A 22,690-nucleotide genomic window follows, 5' to 3' on the forward strand; every position below is an offset into this window, starting at 1 on the left:
TAATTTTGTATTGGGGTGGGCAGGGAGGGGAAAAAAAAGCTAGAAAAATAAGCAAATTTTTTAATCACCTAACCAGAGGCCGGCCACTCCACACAGGTAACCCCAGGGCACAGCAGAGAAGGGGGACCAGTACTCCACTTTTGTAAAATACAGGATGATCGGGGTAACAGAGATGAAAATTAAATTGAAGAAGCCCAGGGTAGAAACAAAATGAGCCGCTTCCCCGAAGTTTGCGCTTCCAAGAAACATTTTGAACAAAACCTGCAAAGGAGAGGAGAGAAGAGGGTTTTAGACTTTGTGCCTGTCATGGGAAGCAAAAAGTCCTCCTGCAACTTTTGCAAGGGGAATTCTGGTCTGATTTCTGCCCTTTCCTGCATTTTAGCCCAGAGGGAGGTTACCATTTTATTACAGTGCGGATGATTGTGTCATCCACACTGTGATGTTGTCTCTACAACAAAATTTAACACAAAATGCCAGGAAGAGTGAGTGTAACTAAAAACCCAAAGGCAACTGTGTTCATGCAGTGGAAGTGACAGGATTTGGGCTGCACTTGACACTGTTAGAACCCCAGTGGCTTCCACAACTTACACCTGCTGGGAGAGGAAAGCCCAGCCCGGAGGGACTCGCTTCAGATTCACAGGTAGCCCAAGACTTGTGGAGGATTCGTCCTGCACAAGCCTAAATTAATGCATTTTGAGTGATTCGTGAATGTTCACGAGGCATTTATCAGCGAGACTACCTACCAAAGTCTAAAGCTGGGAGGCAACTTCTTGTCCTGCTACAACTAAATCCAAACTTCTGCTTCTCTTCACACACGTCACCCTCCCCAAACTGACAATAAGAGGGCTAAAAAAAAAAAAAGTCCTCTGAGGAGTGTAGGTGTTTTTTCTCAGGTGTTCAGCCTGGAGAAAAGGAGGCTGAGGGGAGACCTTCTCACTCCCTACAACTCCCTGAAAGGAAGCTGTAACCAGGTGGGGGGGTCGGTCTCTTCTCCCAAGTAACAGGAGATAGGACAAGAAGAAATGGCCTCAGGTTGCACCAGGGGAGGTTTACATTGGATATTAGGAAAAAATTCTTCAAACAAAGGGTTATCAAGCATTTGAACAGGCTGCCCAGGGCAGTGGTGGAGTCAGCACCATCCCTGGAGGTATTTAAAAGATGGGTAGATGTGGTGCTGAGGGACAACAGTTTAGTGACAGTCTTAGAAGTGCTAGGTTAATGGTTGGACTCGATGATCCAGTCTTAGAAGTGCTAAGTTAATGGTTGGACTCGTTGATCTCAAAGGTCTCTTGCAACCAAAACGATTCCGTGATTCTAGAAACACAGCCGCCTTTAGCCCAACCTGTTTTCTTACTCGGACACGTCCCTGCCTTCGCCATCCCTCACCTTCAAGAGCAGCCACCCCTTTCAAGCAGGGGATAAAGTCCTGAGTGTCTCTAACGCATCGCTGGCACAGGCAGGGGCTCCGAGCCTGGAATACGCAAGAGACACTGCAGTGCAGAGCCATCTGTCCCTGCTCCAGGAGAGCCAGCAGCACCCCCTGCATTGGGGGGGGGGTCTCCTCCCTCCCACTGATGGCAACCCCCCTCAGAAGGGTGTCCAGAAACCACGGCAGCAGGCAACGATCAAACCGTGATCCGAAACTCCGTGCAGCCAGAGTAATGGAGATTCCATTAAAGGCTCATAAAGCAAAGTCACTCTGAATATTTGGCAGCTAACAACTAATTGCCCTCAGAGTAGATTTCCCATAGAAACACAGCTGCCTTTAGCCCAACCTGTTTTCTCACTCGGACACGTCCCTGCCTTCGCCATCCCTCACCTTCAAGAGCAGCCACCCCTTTCAAGCAGGGGATAAAGTCCTGAGTGTCTCTAACGCATCGCTGGCACAGGCAGGGGCTCCGAGCCTGGAATACGCAAGAGACACTGCAGTGCAGAGCCATCTGTCCCTGCTCCAGGAGAGCCAGCAGCACCCCCTGCATTGGGGGGGGGGTCTCCTCCCTCCCACTGATGGCAACCCCCCTCAGAAGGGTGTCCAGAAACCACGGCAGCAGGCAACGATCAAACCGTGATCCGAAACTCCGTGCAGCCAGAGTAATGGAGATTCCATTAAAGGCTCATAAAGCAAAGTCACTCTGAATATTTGGCAGCTAACAACTAATTGCCCTCAGAGTAGATTTCCCGACGTCGTGACACCGCCTGGTCACAATGTGTATGATGCAGGAGGGATGAATAAAAATAAAACATTTACTTTACAGCAATTCACTTTGTACTCGTGTGTTTTTAACACCCAGCGTTAAAGAATATAAGAATGCTAATAAACAGTTACGACCTACCTTATACAACGCAGATGTAGAGGCTGATCCAACAGCATACGCTACCCCGATAATTGAATCGCCCTGGAAACCATCTGCATATGCCATCATTACGATTCCTGTGATTGCCATTATTGCTGCAACTATCTGCACAGACAAAGCAAAGCAATGTAAAGCTCGGCGCAGTTTCATTACACACAAGGAAATTATCACCGTGTGGGGCTTTAATGAGTGTCACTAGCTACCTTCTCAGACTTGAAGCTTTCTTGCTTTCCCTTAAAAATAGGGAAAATTGTGTACGGATGGGAGGGATGTAAAACATAATGAAAGTGTATGCACTGATAGTGATAGGGATCTATAGCACTGCAAATTCTCCTGGGACCTACTGACACAACGTCCATCATTAAATGTTTTATAAGTTAAACGTCCACTTTGGAGATACCACTCCAAGAACAAGACTTTTTATAACATTTATACAACAAGACAAATATTTAGCAAAGCCACCAATTTGACTTGAAATGCAAAGATTGAGATGGCCAGCTCTCCTGGACATCACTCCAGAAGAATGACTCCTGTGTCGTGGAATACCAGGGTACCACTGGGAGCTGCTCTGGCTGTGCACAGTATTTCCTAACAGCCCTACCAGCTTTCTCAGACAGATACGACCAAATTTCTTTATAAGGCCTTTACCTTTGTGCTTAGGTTTTTGGCCTAATTTGAAAATCCCAGGCACAGCTTCTAAGGAGCTTCAAAGAAAAATAACAGTAATAATTAACTACACTGTATCTGAAATCCTGAGTCTCAACCCCAAGGACCTTAAGGAAGTGGTAGGGATCCCAAAATGTTTTATTCTCAGAAAAAACTCCCCCTCTCTACCTAATTGCCCTCAGCAGGTAAATATAGTCTGGATTTCAAAGACACTGAATGCCTGTCTTTCATGGACTGCAAAAGAAAATGTGTTTCCTGAGATCAGTAGAAAATCACAGCCCTGTTTCTGACAGACAGGGGGTATTATAGAGATTTTTTTAAAAAAAATCAGTATTAATTAAACATTTTATCATTATAAAAAGGCTGTTCATGTACTAGAGCTGGGTGTAGAGCAGAAGATTCACAAACACCGATACCAAAAGCTATAGAATCAGCAGCAACACTTAAGGTTCAGACCCCGTTTTCTATTCCCAGATATAGCCATTAAATCACACAGCTCCCCAGAGGACAGGCAAGGCAGGCTCTCCCCTTTCCTACAAAGGAAGACACTTTACAGGCATCTTGATCAAATCATGTGCCCTTTTGCAGAGAAGCCTGAATTTCAGATTTCACACAGTTTTACCAGGAGTCCCAGAAACCCCACTAACACTCATCCCAAGCAGATGTGAGCCAGACTGAGGCAATAAGCACAAAAATCCCACAAAACATTTTCAACAGAACCACTCAAGAGTAAAACCATGTTTTAAGGGGCACATGCCTGACTCAGGTAAAGGTGTCCACACAACCAAGGTGTCTATATCCCACCTTACTCCTATTTAAAACATCCAAGCTCCAAGATACAGTTCAACAAAGCTGCCCTCCTGGCACCTAAACCTGAAGATACCAATTTCACCATGAAGTGACACCTGAAAATCCAGGTCCTCCAACTTAATGACACAGGCTTGAGTCACAGGTACTCACAGTCTCTCGGGTGGAATGCAAGGTTTGAGGAGACCTGGAAGGGCTTTAGCAGGAGAGGACCAGACAGCTTCACCTCCCTCCTTCCCAGAGTAACACATCCCAGCAGTTGGGCCATTCCGGGAGGAGGGCTTGAGTCCCCTTGTTCAGAGGAGGGACGGATCCAAGACCACCATCTCTGGACTTAAGGCTCCCACTGGAGCTGCTAAGGAGGACAGGGGACCTCGGTGCATTTTCCAGTGCCTAACTGGGAACCTGGCCTTCACTCCTTAGGTGAGCTGGGGTGCTGGAAGACATCACCCTCTGCTGTTCACCCCGCTGAAAAGCCAGGGCACATCTGGCACAGGATGCACATACCATCACCCAAGATGCAGCAATGCTTATTTGAATGCCTGAGCTTACATTTCCCCAGCAAAACATGGTCAAATTCTCTTAGAAGAACAACTGAGTTTTGGTTCCATTCAGTGGGACTGGTCCTTACAGAGCTTCTCCCTCCTACCTTTGGTTTAGTGACTAGTTCCTTCGTAATATAACTGTTTAATACTGCTGTCCTCCTTACAGCTTATCCTAAGATCCAAATACCATGAAACTCCAGCTGTGAAGCAACAGATTTACACCCAGGACCTCTCAGCCTTTGGCATGGTCCATCCTATCAGTTTCCAGATCCTCCCCCCCCCTTTCCCTGCTCCACTGCCCGGCTGGTTTCATCTCAGGCTGCACTGTATGCCTGGACTCGCACATAAATTCAGACGTAGCATTTCAGCTGTCAGCTGGAATATTTCAGCCCTAATATTTCAAGCGACGTCTCCCACAAGGCAAAACAAAACAGTCCAATGTAGTTATCGCCTCCTTCCAAGGAAAAGGATGGAGATTTAACTCTCAGTGCACCCATCGCTCAGATCCAGCCAGTCCTTCCCTTGTATTAGAGGAAATAAGTAGATCCATCATCTCCGATAGGAGATTCCTCCTATTGGGAAAAACGTGCCGTACGCCTGGCCTCGCACATAAATTCAGACGTAGCATTTCAGCTGTCAGCTGGAATATTTCAGCCCTAATATTTCAAGCGACGTCTCCCACAAGGCAAAACAAAACAGTCCAATGTAGTTATCGCCTCCTTCCAAGGAAAAGGATGGAGATTTAACTCTCAGTGCACCCATCGCTCAGATCCAGCCAGTCCTTCCCTTGTATTAGAGGAAATAAGTAGATCCATCATCTCCGATAGGAGATTCCTCCTATTGGGAAAAACGTCTTCCCAGTCTGACTACACCAAATTTAGACCGACGGTTTCCTAACTTAATCAAATATTTAGAAAGCCAAGCACTTTTTCTCCCCTGAAACAAGCTAGAATGATGGACACATACGGAGCACCATCTCATGAGACATTAGATAAATAAGACCTGACACTGGAAAACAACGAGAACATTATTTAAGTTTCATGTTCAAAGCCCTCCCTGCAAATTACACCCCACTGCATTAGCACAGCTGACCTCAGCCTAGCAATTGTCGCCTTTGCTTCAGAAACCTGAGAGCACATCCTGCAGGCTTCTCCAAGCCCACAAGAAGCAGCAAGGTCACAGCGAAGCCAAGCTGGTTGTTGTAGCTGACAGCTCATTAAACAAGGCTTTTATCAAGCAGCAAGGTCACGGCGAAGCCAAGCTGGTTGTTGTAGCTGACAGCTCATTAAACAAGGCTTTTAATTAAAGGAAGAGGGCAGTAACTTTCTTTTGGAGCCTCCTAGGTAGGGAATGAAATTCGCCTGCCTCTTCTCCCCGCCCCTTGGAAGAGAGCAAGGCCAACCAACATTTTACTCAGGAACATTTTTTTCCCATGTGGAGCACAGCAGAAAATGAGGAGCTCTAGTAAAGAAGCCTGTCTCCAGGCTTGACTCAACCTATTTTGGGGAAAAATGTCCCCAAACCACTCCGTACCCACCCGATAAGCATTAATTCAGCTTCACAGATGAAATACAACCAAGGGCTCAAACACACAGACATTTAAGCACGTGGCTAAATCTAAGCAACACAAACCAACAGAACCACTCAAATATGTGAAGTCTATTAAATGGTTGTGCTTGCTCTGAGCCAAAACCGTCTGGACTTCCAGAAGTCCCAGCGTAACATGGGTTCACTATTAGTTTGTGAGATGTTCAGAAATGTCCAAGCAAGGATTTTGGTGCAGACAGTGATTGCACTGTTTCCTTGTGCAGGGCAGTAGGTACTTCAAGGTACCTAAGGTCCACCTACACTAGTTTTATAGGTAAATAGCCACGTAGTTATTGCTGTATATGTACCTCTCATCCGAATGCTCTTTCTCCAGCTGATGTTCTTCTCTCTCGGGTTGGGTGCAAGCTTCTTCCCACGCTACAGCATCATCGGTGAGGACCCAGGGCACACACACTGGGTAGCTCAAACGCAGCCAGGTCTCTGCATGGAACCCCCAGCAGCACTCCTACAGCTAGTCAACGCTTCCATGGGCAAGATCGTGCCATACCATAAGGTGGCCATCAAGACAGGTTGGTCTTTAGACAGCCTGGTGGCTGCCTTCCGAGGTGTGTGGGAGCGATGCGTCAGCACGCAGCCAGGGGACCAGAGAGCCATCAGGCAGCTTTGGAGACCACCTGCAGCAACACCTGGTGGGCAGGGAGCTGTTGATGCTGGAAATCTGCTGCTGAGTTGCTGAGCCTTGATGGCTGCTGGTTCTCAAGCCCAGCAGATGAAAGCTGAGTCCTCCAGTTCAAGAAGGACAGTGAACTACTGGAAAGAGTCCAGTGGAGGCTACAAAGATCATCAAGAGAATGGAGCATCTCTCTGATGAGGAAAGATGGAGAGACCTGGGGCTGTTTAGCCTAGAGAAGAGAAGGTGGAGAGGGGACCTCATCAATGCTGATCCATATCTAAAGGGCAGGTCAACAGGATGTCAGCTGCATCCCCATCTCCGACGCGCTGTAGATCTGCCTGGTGGCTCTGGAGCTCCGAGAGAGCTGCCAGGAGCTGAGCTCCTTTGAAAAACTGGCTGTGCTCCTGGGTGCCGAGTGCTTTTGCAAAAACACTGGCTCGGAGTATATGATTAAGCTCTTATTTCTTTTCATCCCCTTACTGTCCAAATAAGCTAATTACACGTGTTCCCTGAGAGGCTGAGGGGGGTGAAAGCAGTAGAGGCGTTCAAAGCACAAAAGGCTGGGTCTGTGCTTCTTCCTCGTATTTTAGTTCTCAAACACTCTCCTGCGTGGTTATTAACATCATTAAGTGTTATTCTGGCAGGAGGGCTGCTGGAAAACGCTGCTAATTACCTTTCCAGCACTGGGCATCCAGAATCTGCCAGTTAGCAGCAAAACCAGTTTTATTTTATGTGCAGGATTTGCTGTTCACTTCCTGCTGCCAGGTTTTTCTCACGGTGTTTACAGCATTAATACAAATGCATATTTATAGCAACATTTTTTTTTTTTCAGTCAGTGAAAAATAACTAAGAACTGAAAACAGCTTTAGTATTTCTCATCTAGATTAAGAGAGCAGGATAAGAAAACACAAGAGCTATGCTTGCTCTTCTAAAAAGAGGTTGCTTTGAGACAAATATTAGCTTAAAGGGTACAAAATTTCCTATTTTTTCAGCTGGAAACTGAGATGATCAAGGGGCAGAGGAGGGAAGTTACCGTTCCTGTTAATTTGTGTAGAGAAGAACTGAGGATTTCAAACCCTGCTTATTCTTTAAGTTAGTCATCAGCAGGCTGAGGGCAGGTCATATTCACCTGACACTACTCTATTTTAAATGGTATATTGAAATAATAAATTATAAATAAATGGTATATGAAATTTAATTTGATATTAGGAAGAAATTTTTCACTCTGAGGGTGGTGGGATACTGGCCCAGGTTGCCCAGAGAAGCTGTGGATGCCCCATCCCTGGAGGGGTTCAAGGCCAGGCTGGATGGGACTTTGAGCAACCTGGTCTGGTGGGAGGTGTCCCTGCCCAGGGCAGGGGGTTGGAACTAGAAGATCTTTAAGGTCCCTTCCAAACCAAACCATTCTATGATTTTAAGAAATAGATATACACTGTTTGGCTTTAGAACTGCAAGATGCAATGGCCATGTCCTTACCTTCAAGGGCACTATGGCTGAAGTCTAGGAAACACGGGTTCACCTCCTTGATTTTGCCTGGTCCGGACAGAGCCTCCACTGAGCCCGTCCAACAAAACCCTCCTGGCACATCCCTACCCAAGAGCTTACTCGTGTGACAGCCCGCATGTCTTGAGGTGCTCAGGCCTTGTGCCATGACTAATTGCCCAGCCAACCCTGTCTCACCAGGTAATGAGGGGAACCATTTAACTTTTCCTCCTCCATTCCCAAAGCCCAAGCACATTGCTCTCTTCAGTCTACTGGTGTCTGCTCCAAGAGCGAGATCAGATGCCTGGGAAACAGGATGCCTTTTCCTTTCATTTCTAAACCCTTCTCTCACATTATTAATAAAAAAAAAAGCTGCTCCCCTCCTTTTAAAAAAAAAAAAAAAAACCACAACCAAACTCACTCAGGTGAGTGTCCTGATCCATCATGCTTTCCATGGAACTTAGACCCAGCTGCTGGTGGCCACTTCTGGTCACAGGCATCACACCTGGCCTCAACCAGTTCCTAATGAAGTTCAAGACTCTAGATACACCCATCAGGATTGTACCCAACACAACCATTAAGCCTTGAGCTATTTCAACAGGGGAATCTGCATCAGAGAAGTGGCAGAAGGCACAGCTACTCCTTAGCCAAGGTATAAAGTCAACAGTTTAAATCGCTGCATAGTAGGAAATTTTGTACATGAAATTACAGGAGACATGCTTGCTTTCACCCAGATCCAGCTGCACATCATTTTGCTCGAGTTCTTTTTGTTGTTTTTTGCAGGGTCCATATTACTGCCAGTGAGTCCTATATAACAAATTTAGTGCAAAATATACACCTTCATGCAAAACAGTAGCTGTCCCTTTTAATCTATGTTTGGCATATGCACATGTGTTTGCATTTATGTGTATGTAAAGTAGGGTGACATAAGAAAAATACATTACATATTGGAAACAGCTGCCTACCCAAACGAGGAATAAAATTGCTTTGGTCAGAACATAAGCATTCATCACTATGTTTAAAATAAAATTAATTGACTGTACTTCAGCACAGTAACCCACGACAGAATAGATTTATACGAACTGGAAGTCCTCCTATTCGAATTCATCAAATTACACTTAGCTGTAATAGCTTCTTGAAATTCCCACATCGTATTACCTCTGGAGCCTGAGATCTGTAAGTGATCTTAAGGCTTAGGTTTGCATCGTAAAATTAAATGAGAAATGGTTTCATGCTATATCCATACCATAACACGGCAGTACTGTGGCAGCACAATAGCTCATGGATTTAAAGGCAATTATGAAAACGTGAGAGAGTTGAAAATCAGGCATGCCATTACCCTTGCTCCCATGAACCTGTCTTTCAGCACAATCCAAGAAAGCAAGAAGACAAAAGCTTTGTTACAACAGAATAGGGCAGAGACGTCTGTGGCTGTCAGCTTCTTTAAAGCCAGTAAATACAGGTAGTTAGTCAAAGTCCACAGAATAGAAAAGGGAGCAGTCCTTTTAAGAAAGAGTTTCAGCGTCAGACCATCTTCACCAAAAATCCGACTGCATTCCCTATGAAAAGAAAAGAGTTTAAAACTCAGCTAGGATTTTCCTTAGCATTCACTCCAGCACAACAAATATTCATTAGACTTTTATCACATTCAATTAAACCTTTTTCCTAACTACTCCGCACCCCCGTAAGAATTTATTGTTTAATTCACATGGAGAAAATAACCTGCAATCTTCTTAAAACAGCGATTTGGCAAACAGAAAAGAAGTAACTTACCTGGAATAATCACACTCTACGCAACAGTAATCCCAGGGAGTCACACACAGAAATGAAGGTTATCTGTAATGCACCGACAGTTCTCAGACTCTGCCTTCCAGGCCAGGAGCAGAGGGATTATAACCACAATTTTTTCTCCGTAGCTTGACAGTTTTCTCCTTGCTTTGCTCCAAAATCTGTTTTTATTCTTACTGAAATATTCTCAAGTATGGCCAAGTGAGCTTTAAGAATTGCCTAAAGATACTTAAAAATCACAGCCACATCGCCATGGTGGGAAAGAGAGGCACCAGCCAGTGGGACTGAGCCAGTCAAAGCAGAGTGTAGGAAAAGGAAGGAAAGGGGAAGACAAGGTATTTCACAGATTTTATTACACAGTGAAAAGTCGTGTTCACTGGCACATCACTGCACCCCTCCTGGAACAACTCTACCTTCCCCAAATTGGGAAGGAGGTTTTTTTAGCAACTCCACTGCCTGCATTCTCACCTAAAGGTATTCCTTGGGATATTCCCAGTATGCTTAGTTTCCTGAGGCATCTCTCTGACACGTCTGTTTAAAACACGAGGGGCCCCATGAGTGAGTGTTTCATCCAACTGAACCACCAATGGAGAGAACCAAGGTGCCATCAATCTGCAACGCATCCTTACCAGGCAACATTAAGGGACTAATCTAAACGCCAGGAGGCCTCGGGGCCCCAAAGTATTCACAGCCAAATATGGCTCTGTTCGGGAGATTGCTAAAACACTAATTATGTAGAACTAATTAGGAACTTCAAAGATTGCGCTGCAATGCGATTCAAAAACATTTGTTATTTGGGGGGGGTGGTGGTGCTGTATAATTGCCCTGATTTGGCTTTACCTTTAAAAATAGAGTAATTTTCAGGTCTCCTAAACCATTTTTAGTAATTCTGGGGAATTCTGCTGTTAAAAATATTGCAGGTTTTTACTATTAAGAACGGAAACCATCACTCTTGTTTTGAGTAAAGCAGAATAATAGCAGCTACGTAATACATGAGATCAGCTACGTCTAAACCTAAATGATTCTATGATTCCCCTTAATAACCATTCATTCCCTGCTGCCACTAAAATGACATGGGGTACAAATCAGTCACTTCTGGAAACAATAAACTCCTTTCTCAAAGTCCGTGCCAGGGTGTCCTGCTCAGGCAGGCGGATCTGCTAATTACCTCCTTCACTCTAGCTGACCTCGACATTCTCAAAAGTCAGCCTGTTCTCCAGAGATCTGAACAGAAACATTACACACAGAAAGACACTAGCTAGTGCTGTGTATCATTCATCTGAGATGCAAAGCAAATACTCAGCGAAGCAAATAAATTAGTGCTTAAGTTTGACTGCAGGCTCTTGTATCACTGGTTTCAACAGGAACCAAAGGTGATGAGCTTCCTCTTGTGCGAAAGGACTCACTGGTAGCACAGACTTGAGTGTTCACTGATGTGCAGATATAGCAGTTCACGTTTAAAAGATGTTTTCCTCCACTTGAGACTTGGGTGGATGCAGAGGACTATTCTGGGCTCAGACTACATCTCACTTCAAGACAAGTGGCCTCTGACCAGGATGCACGGTGGCTGTGTCACCTCTACCTGACACCGGAGCCAGGATGCCCCAGGATGCAAGAACAGACTGGCATCGTGAACCAAAGACCCGCTCTCTCCAACCCAGTGGGAGTTCTGCCATGGGTTTTGATGCACGATTGGAGGGTCACTTGGTTGTACATCCAACCTGTTTCAGAAGCTGTGAGGGTCTGTCTTAGAGGAAACAAGCTGTGTTAAAACAAGAGAGGAAGGTGCCTGGGCTGCTGAGGGTACAGTTAACCACCCCAGTGCTATGCTGGGAGCACACAAAGGCAACAGCAGAACAATTCAAGCACATCACTCTGATGGAGTCTGCGAGGCAGCAGGAAAAGCTCTTCTACAAACGTGCCAAGGGAAATTACACCCCTGTCACCCATCATGTCCCCCCACTGCCAGTGAGATGCTGGGAATAAGCCCCAGGGCTTCTGCTCTTCCATCCCCAGGGAGGGTGGGTGGCTTCCAAAGCCAAAAAGGTGAGATGCCAGAACGGGCTAGGTTTTGTTGTCCTGCAGATCTCTGGGATGTCAGCACACAGACAAACCCAGAGTGGAGTCAGGAGGATGGAGTCTGAAGTGCCCTGACTGTGAATCCTTGGAAGGAGGAAGCCTCGGCGATTATCACATTATTCTGGGTTGTACTCTGTGGGCTGGTCAACTCCCAGGGAGAGGCAGTTGTGGCAGTGCTGCAAATGTCACTTATCTCCCAGTTCCCAGAAGCAGTGGGAGGGATAAGCACAGATTCACAGCTAGGAAAAGAAATCTGGAAACACTTCACAGGCCCCGGGCGATGGACTGTTTAAGCAGATGGAAGAGCCTCCCATCACACACAGCAGCACACAATGTCCAGACAAAACAAGGGCCAGTGGTTCCTCACCTCTCAATTAAAAATAAAGAGTGAAGACTTGTGACAGGGTTGTGCTGAGCGAGACAGAGACCCGAGGAATCCACCTCCATGCCTAGGGGAACTCCATGAATAATGCTCAGCGAGTGAGGAGATAGAAAGAATACTTTATTTTCCCAGTCATGGCTACAGTAGATTGCCTCGGGCTCTGTGAGGGCTGGCTGCTCAGCGGTTAACTCAGCCTCTTTGGCATGCAACTAAAATTAAACTTGCAGGAGTCATCACGACATGACAGTGATTAAAACCCTGGGCTCAGGAGAGACGGCTCCACGGATCCCTCCCCATACAGATAATATCTGTAGGCTGTTGACTTAAAGGCAGAGACATATCTAAGGGCAGCTGACCCTGAAACCATGACACAAATTATTTCCAAATGCACAAGAAGTCTATTTAAAACCTGCCCTCTAACATAAATAGCTCTTTTTATTCGCAGGTAGCCCTCAGCCATCAGCTCTGGGCAGTGTGCCATGCTCTCAGGAATTACAGCACCTCAGGCAGTCGTGTAGCTTTGCCTCTGGCACCCACTAAATGGGCTCGCGTCGCCTCTTCAACGAATTCTGATGCCAGCCCCTGCAGAAGAATGGGTTTATGCACCCCCTGACGCACAGCAGGCTCTGGGGTGTAATGCAGCAGCTGGTTTTAAAACAGCTTACAGAAAAACACAGAGCTCACAGACGCTACCTGGGGTGACGCGAATTCGGGGAATGTAATTACATCACCCCGGATTACAACCTGGCAAGGCCACCAGCGACATCAGGGCAGCATCAAAGCACCGCCAGGACCTTTGGTGAGCACAAGTTGTTACTATGCCATTTGGTCCTTCTATCTAAACGATGGCATCTGCTGCAATGAAATAAATACCTTCCAGCTTCCTTTCAGGAGGCGGACACCAAACAGAGCGATGGCGTTTGAGCAACTGGTGAATTGTTTTCCAAGAGCGATCATCGAGCTCTCATTTTGCTGCTTGTCTGAACATTAAGAAAGAGCCTGGCCAGCTGCACTTGTCTGCTGAAAAGCTGGAGCTAAAGGGAAGGGAATTGTGCATGAGCCTCTCACACAAGCAATGACTGGCTTCTGGGGCAGCACCATGGGGATGCTGTCCCCCAACAAGGAACGGCCCAAGAGAAGCCTTGTTTTGTGCTGCTGGTCCTCCTCCCTCCCTACCTACCACTGAGCCATTCAGACAACAGATCCTCATCTCTCCTCTGAAGAGACCCCTGCAGTGAAGATCGAGGTCTGCAGTGCCATTCCAGAAAGGCTGGAGAAGCTGGGCTAAGCTACTGCTGCAACACAGATGGAGAGATTCGTAGGTGACAAACTCACAGATGACAGATGACAGAAAGTATCAGCGACTTATGACTCTGTTTTTACTTCCAGTGATGCTCACATCTTGTTATCCTTCTTGCTAGAAAGCCAACTCTTCCCAACATGTCCATCTTTCATTAAACCAGCACCTACCTACACTCTTTCTTGCAAGTGCCTCAAGGCTGCACAGCGCCTGTAGGACCCACTTCAGCTACTGCATCGCGGATACGTTCTGGCAGAAAGCTGTTGAATGTCACAGGGTTGTCCTTGAGAAGCCAAGATAACAGACGTAGAGGCAAAACTTATTGACATTGAATATATTATCCACCTATTGTAAATTGTAACTCTATTAGGATCCTATGTCAAGTCTGTGGAGTTCTGCTGTGGTAAATGCCACCAGGGTTAGATTTCCTATTGCTGAGCTTACTGAACTCCAGATCTTTTTATTCACCACTAATGCTAGGATTTTTCAAGCTCTTTATATGGGACATACTTTTTATCTACAATACTGAGGGGATATCAAGAGCTGTGTCTTCTGCCTCAAGACAATCAAAATACTTTACTGAAATGAACCTTGAATTCATTTCTAAACCCACAAAATTTAATCTCTAAGATAAAGCATGAAAGGTAAGAAATACACAATTTACAGTCTCAAAGATTATAAAACTTTCAGAAAGCCAATCTAAAGTTGAAGACTGAGACTGCTATCCTTCCAAGTGGGATTTCTGACAATAACAGTGGCTCTGTACAGCTTTGCCAGCCTGGGGCAGCACTCTGCAAGTCACTTGCACGATCACTGGTCTCTGCCAAGATATCACAGACACTGTTTGTTCTGATCCACCGGGAATATCTGCTGGACAAAATGTCATCTGTCTTTAAAGCGCCCGGTGAGTAAGTACATTCTCTAGAAACACAGAGACAAATCACCTCTGGACTCTGAGGAAGGCCGGGAATCACTACAGGAGGGGCTTTACTGACAAAAATTAGCTACTCCACACAAGCAAAACCAGCAGATGAAGCAACAAGAAATCTTAAAAAAACGTAATAAAAATCCCTGTAAAAGGAACAATATCAAGAACACAACCGAGCAATTACACAAACAATTGATCTAGCTTTGAAAATAACCCTCTTCTGGGTAGGAGGCTGGGTCAAATGACCTCCAAAGATCCTTTCTGAATTTAAAAAGTAAAAATGATGCTTTTCGATTCTTAAAGTCATCAGGAAACCAAGCACTCAGCCCGAAGAGATGTCCATTCCCATACTCAAACTGGAAAGAGTTTGGCTTCTCAAATCACAACACGGCACAGACCAAGTAGCTGGTCCCTATGATAAAGCCAGTATTTGCCAGCAGTTACCTCCTTCCTGGGGTAGAAGTTCCTGACATATCTGGAATGGGAAATAGGGAACAGGAATCAGGAAATATGCTGGGAAGATGCCCGTCAGCTCTAACTCTGGTCTTCTCTTTCCACACATTCACAAACCTACTTCACATCTCCGTGTGTGCAGAAATTCCTATGGGCACATAAGCATGTGTCCTCAACTTTAAAAGCTGAACTCCTAACAGCTTGGGAAATCTATCAATTATTTAAGCATAATGATATTATGCATTGCCCCAAATTTTGCTCCAATGGATATATACTCAACCAGCTAACCGCAGAGGATCTATCTGCAGGGATTCTCACCTTCTTCCTTATCTGCTGTGCATGTATTATTGCTTTACCCCATACCCAGAAGTGAAGCTGACACTATTAATGTTCTTACAAATACCCCAGCAAGAATCCCAATGAAGGCACCGTTAACGTACAAAGCACTAGGGTTTTCAGAGAGGCAGTTAATTAAGTGCAACCGTTCAACTGCAGGCCTGCTGATTTGACAGAAATGATAATTTAGGGCCAAATTACAGATCCTGGCAAAAGCAGCCGAGGGAAGAATTTGGCCCTGCTGCATTCCAGCCTGACAGCCACAAATTGAATTCCCCAGGTGCTCAGCGACAGCCGCGCCGAACCCTCTGTCAGCACGAACAAGGTACAGGCCACACGCTGGTTAATACCTGGCAGAACAGACAATTCTGCTGAAGTCAATAAGATTGTTTTCAAAGCAAGTCTGCGCTGGAGTAACAGAATTGGGTCCCAGCTCAAAATTATCCCATGAATTTCTTCCCTCCACGGGCAAGGTGTGCTATCTCTTGGCAAGCTGAATTTAATTCTGTCCTTCCAAGCAGTTTCTCTGGCACTGTAGGATGGGTAGATAATGGAAACGGAGGAGGAACTGTGAAATGAATTGTCCCAGAACATGGTGGTACTTCCAAGCCCTGAGGACAGGTTAGATATGGCTTTCGTAAGAAGGCTAGGGTGAAGCCAAGCCAGCTTGCTCCTGCTGCAGTGCTGGTGGTTGGACCTGATGATCTCTTTGGGTTCTCCTCTAACCTTGTATCTATGTTGTCACAGTGGCTACTGAAAAGGGATTTACAAATTCCCACCCCTGCAGACTAATGTTATAGTTAGTATTATGGACTCCTTCGCACTTGAGGTTGAGAGCTCAACTACAGCAGGCAGCCACGTGGCATAAGGAAAGGCTGGAGTCAGAGGGATGTCTTCTCCTGGCTCTCACAACACAGAGGAAGAGGCACTTCCATGTGGAGCATGACAGAAGATGGGATGAAGCCTTCCCATCACTTCCTCAGGGTGACGGCCACTCAGCCATGCTAACTTACCCCTCAGAGACACAGGGGGAGGAGAGCCAAGAGTCTGCAACCTGCTTTAATTCCTGCCCCACATAAAAGAGAGCAGAGAAGGCTACTAGGATGCTCTTCCTCCATGCTATGATCCAGCAGGAGGAAGAAAGGGCAGTTTTCATCCCACTGTACTTACTGAGCATGGAGAGCAAGCCATGGTCTTCCCCATGGAAACTACCACCTCAGCTTTGAACATCCTTCTTCTCAACTATGAGTTGTTTTGGTTGCACTTTACACTACTGTTCTATCATAAATGGACCAGAACAGATGAATTAATGGCCCGATCCAGACAAGAACACAAAATAGAAAGACATTAGATAATATCTATATCTATTATAGTCTCTTAATATCTATATCTATTATATTCTATTAATATAATAACAAGATTATAAGCAAATGACTGACTTTTTCAACTGAGTAAAAAAACCATTCTAACAGTCAATTAGCCATTTATTCAAGCACACATTGCTCATCTGTACGCCCTTCTGTAAGCTATTTATGAATGAGATTTTCTGCAGCGTGACCTTTATTCTGCCTTCTGACACCATGGTCAAGCTGAGAAGAGAAGTGATCTCAGTCCACAGAAATCAGGATGTTTAAAGGGATATTGCCACGACAAAGCCTACCTGAATTTTTTGATTGGAGACTGCTTTTCCTGCGCGGTTGCAAGGTGCCCAGAATAATAAATGGGAAAAACCATAATGTTCCAGTTTGTTGAGAACCAAGTCATGAAAAAAGGACAGTCAAAGGTCTCATACGTGATTTTGACAAACTGCGTGGTCCCGACCCAGGAGGAAGAGACGGACAAAATGATCAGAAATCTCCAGATAAGCTTGAGAAAGGTGGATGCGCAAGTCTGGCATCGTGTCTGTCCTTCAGCTTCTTGGCTGCTGCTCTCTGTGTGCGTTTGTGTTCCTTCTTCTCCTGAAAAATAAAAATAAATAGAAAAAGAGAAGAGTTGCACCCACAATCAAGGCATTGAAAACAATTCTTGGCAGAGTCTCCCCTTCTGATCCAGACACAGACCATCCCTTGCCTTCTCCCTAGAATTCCTCTGCGTTTCACAAACACTAAAATCCTCTGCAGAGAAATACTTCATTAATACCATCTCCATCAGTTCAAGGGAATCAGCACAAAATACAAACACAAACCAAGGCCTGAGGTAACAGCATCACAGTTACACTGATGCCACTGTTTGCTTTATCAGCCCTTCTTCCCTTCTGTCAGCCAAATCTCTAGAATAGTGCTACATCCCTCGGAACCACCTACATTATAAAGTCAATTACTGTGCATGTGTGCAACATAAAAGCTATCCGAGCCTCTACATCTGAAGCCAGGAACAAATTCTTGTTACTCAAGATTTAAACTCAAGAATAACTTTTTCATTTGCTAGCTGGGAGAGGAAAAAGAAACAGTTTGATGGTTTTATACACCCCAGTGGAGAAAAGCTTCTTTCAGTCAAGGTAGTGCATTTACATTTTTGAAGTTAAAAAAGCAAACTGGACAAAACTGAAGCTTGGCATGCCTAGAAATAAACCTCTACACATAAACAAGGAGGAATCAGGAAGTTGCCATTTCCCATTTTAATACGGTACTTTTCAGGTCTAACCTGCCGACCATTGCAGGTTTCCTCCCAGAAGTGTAGAGAATTTCATCTTACTGAGCAGTGACGTGCTCTCCGGGCACGTCTTCCCAAGATGCCACCCATTAACCCTGTTTTGGTTTCACAGATCCCGCGTGGCACATGGAGCTCCAGCCATTTACCCCGTCAGACCGGATCACGCCAGTTTGACAAAAGAAACAGGAGTTCTTTCTAAAAATCAGCTATTCTTAACTATTTCAATTATCACTCACATGCCATGCTACACTATAAGAAACAATATAATTGATATTAAGAGGAGGTATAGATCCACTGCAGTGAGACCACATGCTGTCCTACACTGAATTTAAATGTGAAAAAGGTACCCTTTCAGGCTCAGGTTTGAATTTTTTTCATATTACTCTTTCTGGTACAGCCATAAAGAAATGTCAAACAGAGGTTCCAAGTTATTATGTCAGACCAACATTACATCTAAAAAACAGTTCATCATAGCAGGGAGCACATTTGCAATCAAGAGTTTTCCTAACCAGGACATGGAGCTTTCTGTGCTTTAATTGTATGCTGTACTATTTTTCCTAAAAATAATCAGAATTCACTGGCTCCATTGTTTAGCGATGAATCAAGAATTTAAATAAAATTATAGCTTTATTAAAATCAGACAGAGCTCTGAAAAGGCAAGCATCATTTTAGCATTCTCTTTGGCTGCTGAGAGAAAATAGATATTTTTATGGTGCTAATAATGACTGACATCTTCGATTAAAGGGTAAATTACAGTTTATTTGCAAGTTAGAATGGCTTAAAAAGAACATATTAGGTAACATTCACTTGCAGGTTTTCCTGCTAAGGAAAACTACCATGGAATTAGTCCTTCTCCAGCTAACAGTTAAAATAATATACAATGATAAAAGACTAAAGCACCTTCATTCATGCTTTCCATTTTTCAATTACCAAACAAATATGCAATTGCTGTTACTATGCATGGCACTACCATTCGCATCTGTAGGGGAAGGCACAGAAATATACACTTGGTGCAAATCCTACCCTGGATTTAAAGACCTATGTAAGTTTTAGCCTGATTAAATATACAGTGGGGAGTTTTCGTAAGTCCTTAATGGGTAGGACTCATCCCATGTAATGTAATTAGCAAATTGTGTATTCAGACTAAATGTGTTGTCTAGGGCCCCTTTGTATTTAATGATAATGGACAGACATGGTGAGAAGGTAGCTGATTTCATCCTCAAATATAGCTAAGTCCACTGGAGGCACTTATCTCTCCCTAGACTAGGTATCTACATTTAATTTAAATGAAATTGAGATGGATGTCGAGCCAAAGTGACATAGTAGCTTAACAGTTGCTTTCAAAATCCATGGGATGTGCGCAGCTAAATCTTGGCCAAAGAATCAAAAGGACAAGATAAGAAACACCCTTAAGAATAATGACAGGGCTTGAATTCAAAGACCCGTGGCAAGTAGGCACACAATTCATATTAAATAGTTTTCAGGATTTCCAAGTCATGAAGCTGGGGCTGGACTGAGCTAGAAAGTAGCACTTGTGTTCAGATACCAAACGATATGCTAATGGAGAGAAAACAAATTAATCAACCAAAGTAGTTGGTAGACAGCACTTTACAACTAGCAAGGTAGTAGAAATCCTTGGTGCCTGCATTTAGTTTGGTCTGAAACAACAGACTTACCCTGCCAAGAGCACAGACACCATCTGAGAACTCAAGAAGGATGAAACGACAGGGAAAAGAATGCAGATGCCACTGCAGGTGACACAGAGATGACACTGGTCAATGGCAAACTGTGTTGAAAGGCAGCTCACAGAAATACCCTTACATGGGCCCTCTCTCTATAATACAATTCTTGCTTGTGATGTCTCTGTGACAAGATGGTTAACAGAAAAGGTTTTGCTTTCATTTTGCAGAAGAGTGAGATAGGGAAAACCAAAACCTACAGCTTTTCTTCTGAACTGCTTTGACTACTTGGCAACTACATCCTCGAAAATAATATTCTTTATATTTGTTTACTTACTTGTCAGATCAGTCCTACTTAGACCTCACTGAAGAGCAAAGGAAGAGCAGGATAAAAAGGGAAATTAAAAAATGCAAAATGAACATTTGGAAGAGTACGATGTCAAGACACTACTCTTTTCTCAAGGGGACTAAAGTCCTTTCTTAGAGAAGATGGTTTCTGATTTTGGATGTACTCTAGTGCCAGCAGGCACAGAGTTATTTCAGCCTGATACCTGCAAAAATGAGAATAAATTGGTTTTTTGGTATTTTAGGCATGATGTATCATCCATTCCTTGCAGCAATAATCACCTCCAATATTTTTCTGAGAGTTTTGAACAAGAGAGTACTCCTGGAGTACGAAATCCCTCAATTTTCCAACACAAGAAGAAAATGGTTGGCTCTTGCAGCCATCCATGGTGAAGTGACAAGGGGAAGGTTCAACTCCTGCAGTTCCAGTGGGCAAGGGAGATCCAGCCTATTGAGTCATTTAAAGGCTCTCTCCTCCTCAACTGTACAATTCAGCAGACTAAAAGGCCTGTGGCTGCATGTTGTAATTGCTCCCATCCCATCCCTGCTGGTGATGGATGGACGTTACAGTGAAGAACTCTGCGTTCACTGTACCTACAGGTTCATTTGAGCTAAACTTTTGCAGAAAAACAGGTGACACGCTCCTGATGGAAGCCCTGACGTGCAGCTGATTGACGATCTGAACTGTGGTGGTCTTCCCTAGACATCCTTCCACCTCTTGCTCCTTCTTTTTCTCTTCATCAGACCGTCCAGGGTATGAGCCGAGATTGACATTGTCTTTGAGAAGGAACACGACTGGCTCTTAAGGGTCCTGGTCTCTGGCCAGGCTGAAGCTGAGGAAACACAAGCACTTTGTAAAAACTAACTTGAGTGCTAGCAATAATCATCTTTTCAAGATCTTCTGCGTCTACTGGCCTTACGATTTCTCACCTACCTAACACATTACATGTACCCACCGAGGCCCAGGCTTTTTCCTCCCGTCCTTCCTTCCTTCCTTCCCGCCTAACCCCAGTTTGCACACAGGCACAGGAAGGACTTTCAACGTGGCTTTGCTGGTCGGCAGCACCGAAAACCGACGTCAACATGCTCGGATTCTGCCCCGTCTTTCAAAAGAGAGAGGGAAGAGGCCTCTCGCGGGCATGCTGTTGTGCCTACCTGATCTGCTCTGCCTCTCGACTCTGCTGTGCCGACAGATTCCCGAGGGACTTCGATTCTGCAGCTCAAGAATGGGAGCAGCAGAATCTTCAGCAACAGATAGAGGGGAGAGCTGCCTAGTCATGCCTCTGTGTCTGCTGGGGCAGTTGCCTCCTGGCTTGCATTGGATGACAGATGATCGGGAGGCACCTGAGAAGAAAGAGGTTGCATCAGTTCGGCTGTAAAGTCCCTGGAGGAAAAGCGGGGCTTTCAAACACTCTGTCAGCGAAACGCGCACAAACGATTCAGCGGCAGAAAGGAAGCACACTGCAAAAAATCAAGGTTTCAAGCTCTGGTCAGAATAAAGTAAATAAGTACACAAATACTTAACTCTCTCCCCCCTTATAGAAAAAAAAAAGGTGCTGTATGAAAACCGGTCTTTCCCCTGAAGAACCGAGTTGTCCCCTACGCTGCAGTAAATCCTCAGCCCCACGGCTCCATCCATAGGGTCACAGAATCACAGAATCTTCTAGGTTGGAAGGGACCTTAAAGATCATCTTGTCCAACCGTCAACCTAACTGACAAAACAGTCTGAACAGGCAAAGGAATTTTGTACTCACGTGGGCCCCTTCCTGAGCACTGACACTGAATCAGGCAAAAGGAGAGATCACCATTGTCCCTTAGGGTGGGAAGGAGGGCTGAGGAACCACTGCCTCCCAGAGTCAGTGGGGACAATGTCTCCAAAGGAGAGCTTCCCCTCTCCATCCTCCAGAATGATCCTCAAGACTCTTATATGGAATCAAGGTGCAGCCAATGATAGGTCTTTTGGATGAAGACTTCTGCTAAACCATGGAAGATGCCAGTTTTATGCCTTTACATGCACCAATCAGAATCTCCACATCTTCAGAAGAGTGGCTTTTTCTTCTTCTGCTGGGTGCAGACAACACTGAGATGCTGCATTTCACACAGAGGCTGTACAGAGGCTCAAGGCAGCCAATAATACCCAGGTCCCAGAAAAAGCAGTGGCACCAGATGAAAAATTTGCCAGTGAAAAGAACATCACGTTTTATGAGTGAGAGCTTGAAGGACTGGATTAAGAACCAGCAAAAAACAGAAGAGCGAAGCGCTAGAATCTGGCAGAGTGACCCTAGTGATCTTGCACGTTCTCCTGAATTTATTGAAGGCTTCTGTGTAAGAGGTCAACACATGAGCAGCACAAGACAGTCCTCTTCTCAGAAAGTCAAGATGACAGGTCATTTAACGAAGTATAAATATATGTTCATGATCAGTTGAGATCACCCACCACATGTTTTGCTGCTACTAGTTCAACTGGTGACCATCTTCCCCAACCTTACACAAGATGCATATACCCAGAGCAACCACTGACCTTGCCACAACTTGGAAGGATTTAATTTGACAATCACACCTATTTCACATTGTAAAGAACACAAAAATAGACACAAACCCCACGTATAAGGTGCCAAATGCGCAACAAATACGGCAGATATCTCAGAGGGTAACATTCTTCATTGCAACATG

General features: G+C 44.9%; 1 protein-coding gene across 2 annotated transcripts in view; it reads right to left on the reverse strand.

Moving 5' to 3' along the window:
- SLC35F4 (solute carrier family 35 member F4) overlaps positions 1–22,690 on the reverse strand; it is a 124,100-nt gene that overhangs the window by 3,417 nt on the left and 97,993 nt on the right. The window contains exons 2-6 of one of the 2 annotated variants that reach the window (XM_014946997.1): positions 21,173–21,361; positions 17,002–17,299; positions 9,415–9,634; positions 2,334–2,459; positions 69–261 (exon numbers count right to left, since the gene is read on the reverse strand). In XM_014946997.1, the coding sequence (XP_014802483.1) occupies positions 69–261; positions 2,334–2,459; positions 9,415–9,634; positions 17,002–17,299; positions 21,173–21,361 (1,026 nt within the window). The remainder of the gene's footprint in view (positions 1–68; positions 262–2,333; positions 2,460–9,414; positions 9,635–17,001; positions 17,300–21,172; positions 21,362–22,690) is intronic. The other variant, XM_014946998.1, reaches the window with a different exon arrangement.

The sequence above is a fragment of the Calidris pugnax genome, unplaced genomic scaffold (assembly GCF_001431845.1).
Source record: "Calidris pugnax isolate Ruff unplaced genomic scaffold, ASM143184v1 scaffold127, whole genome shotgun sequence".
NCBI lineage: Eukaryota > Metazoa > Chordata > Aves > Charadriiformes > Scolopacidae > Calidris > Calidris pugnax.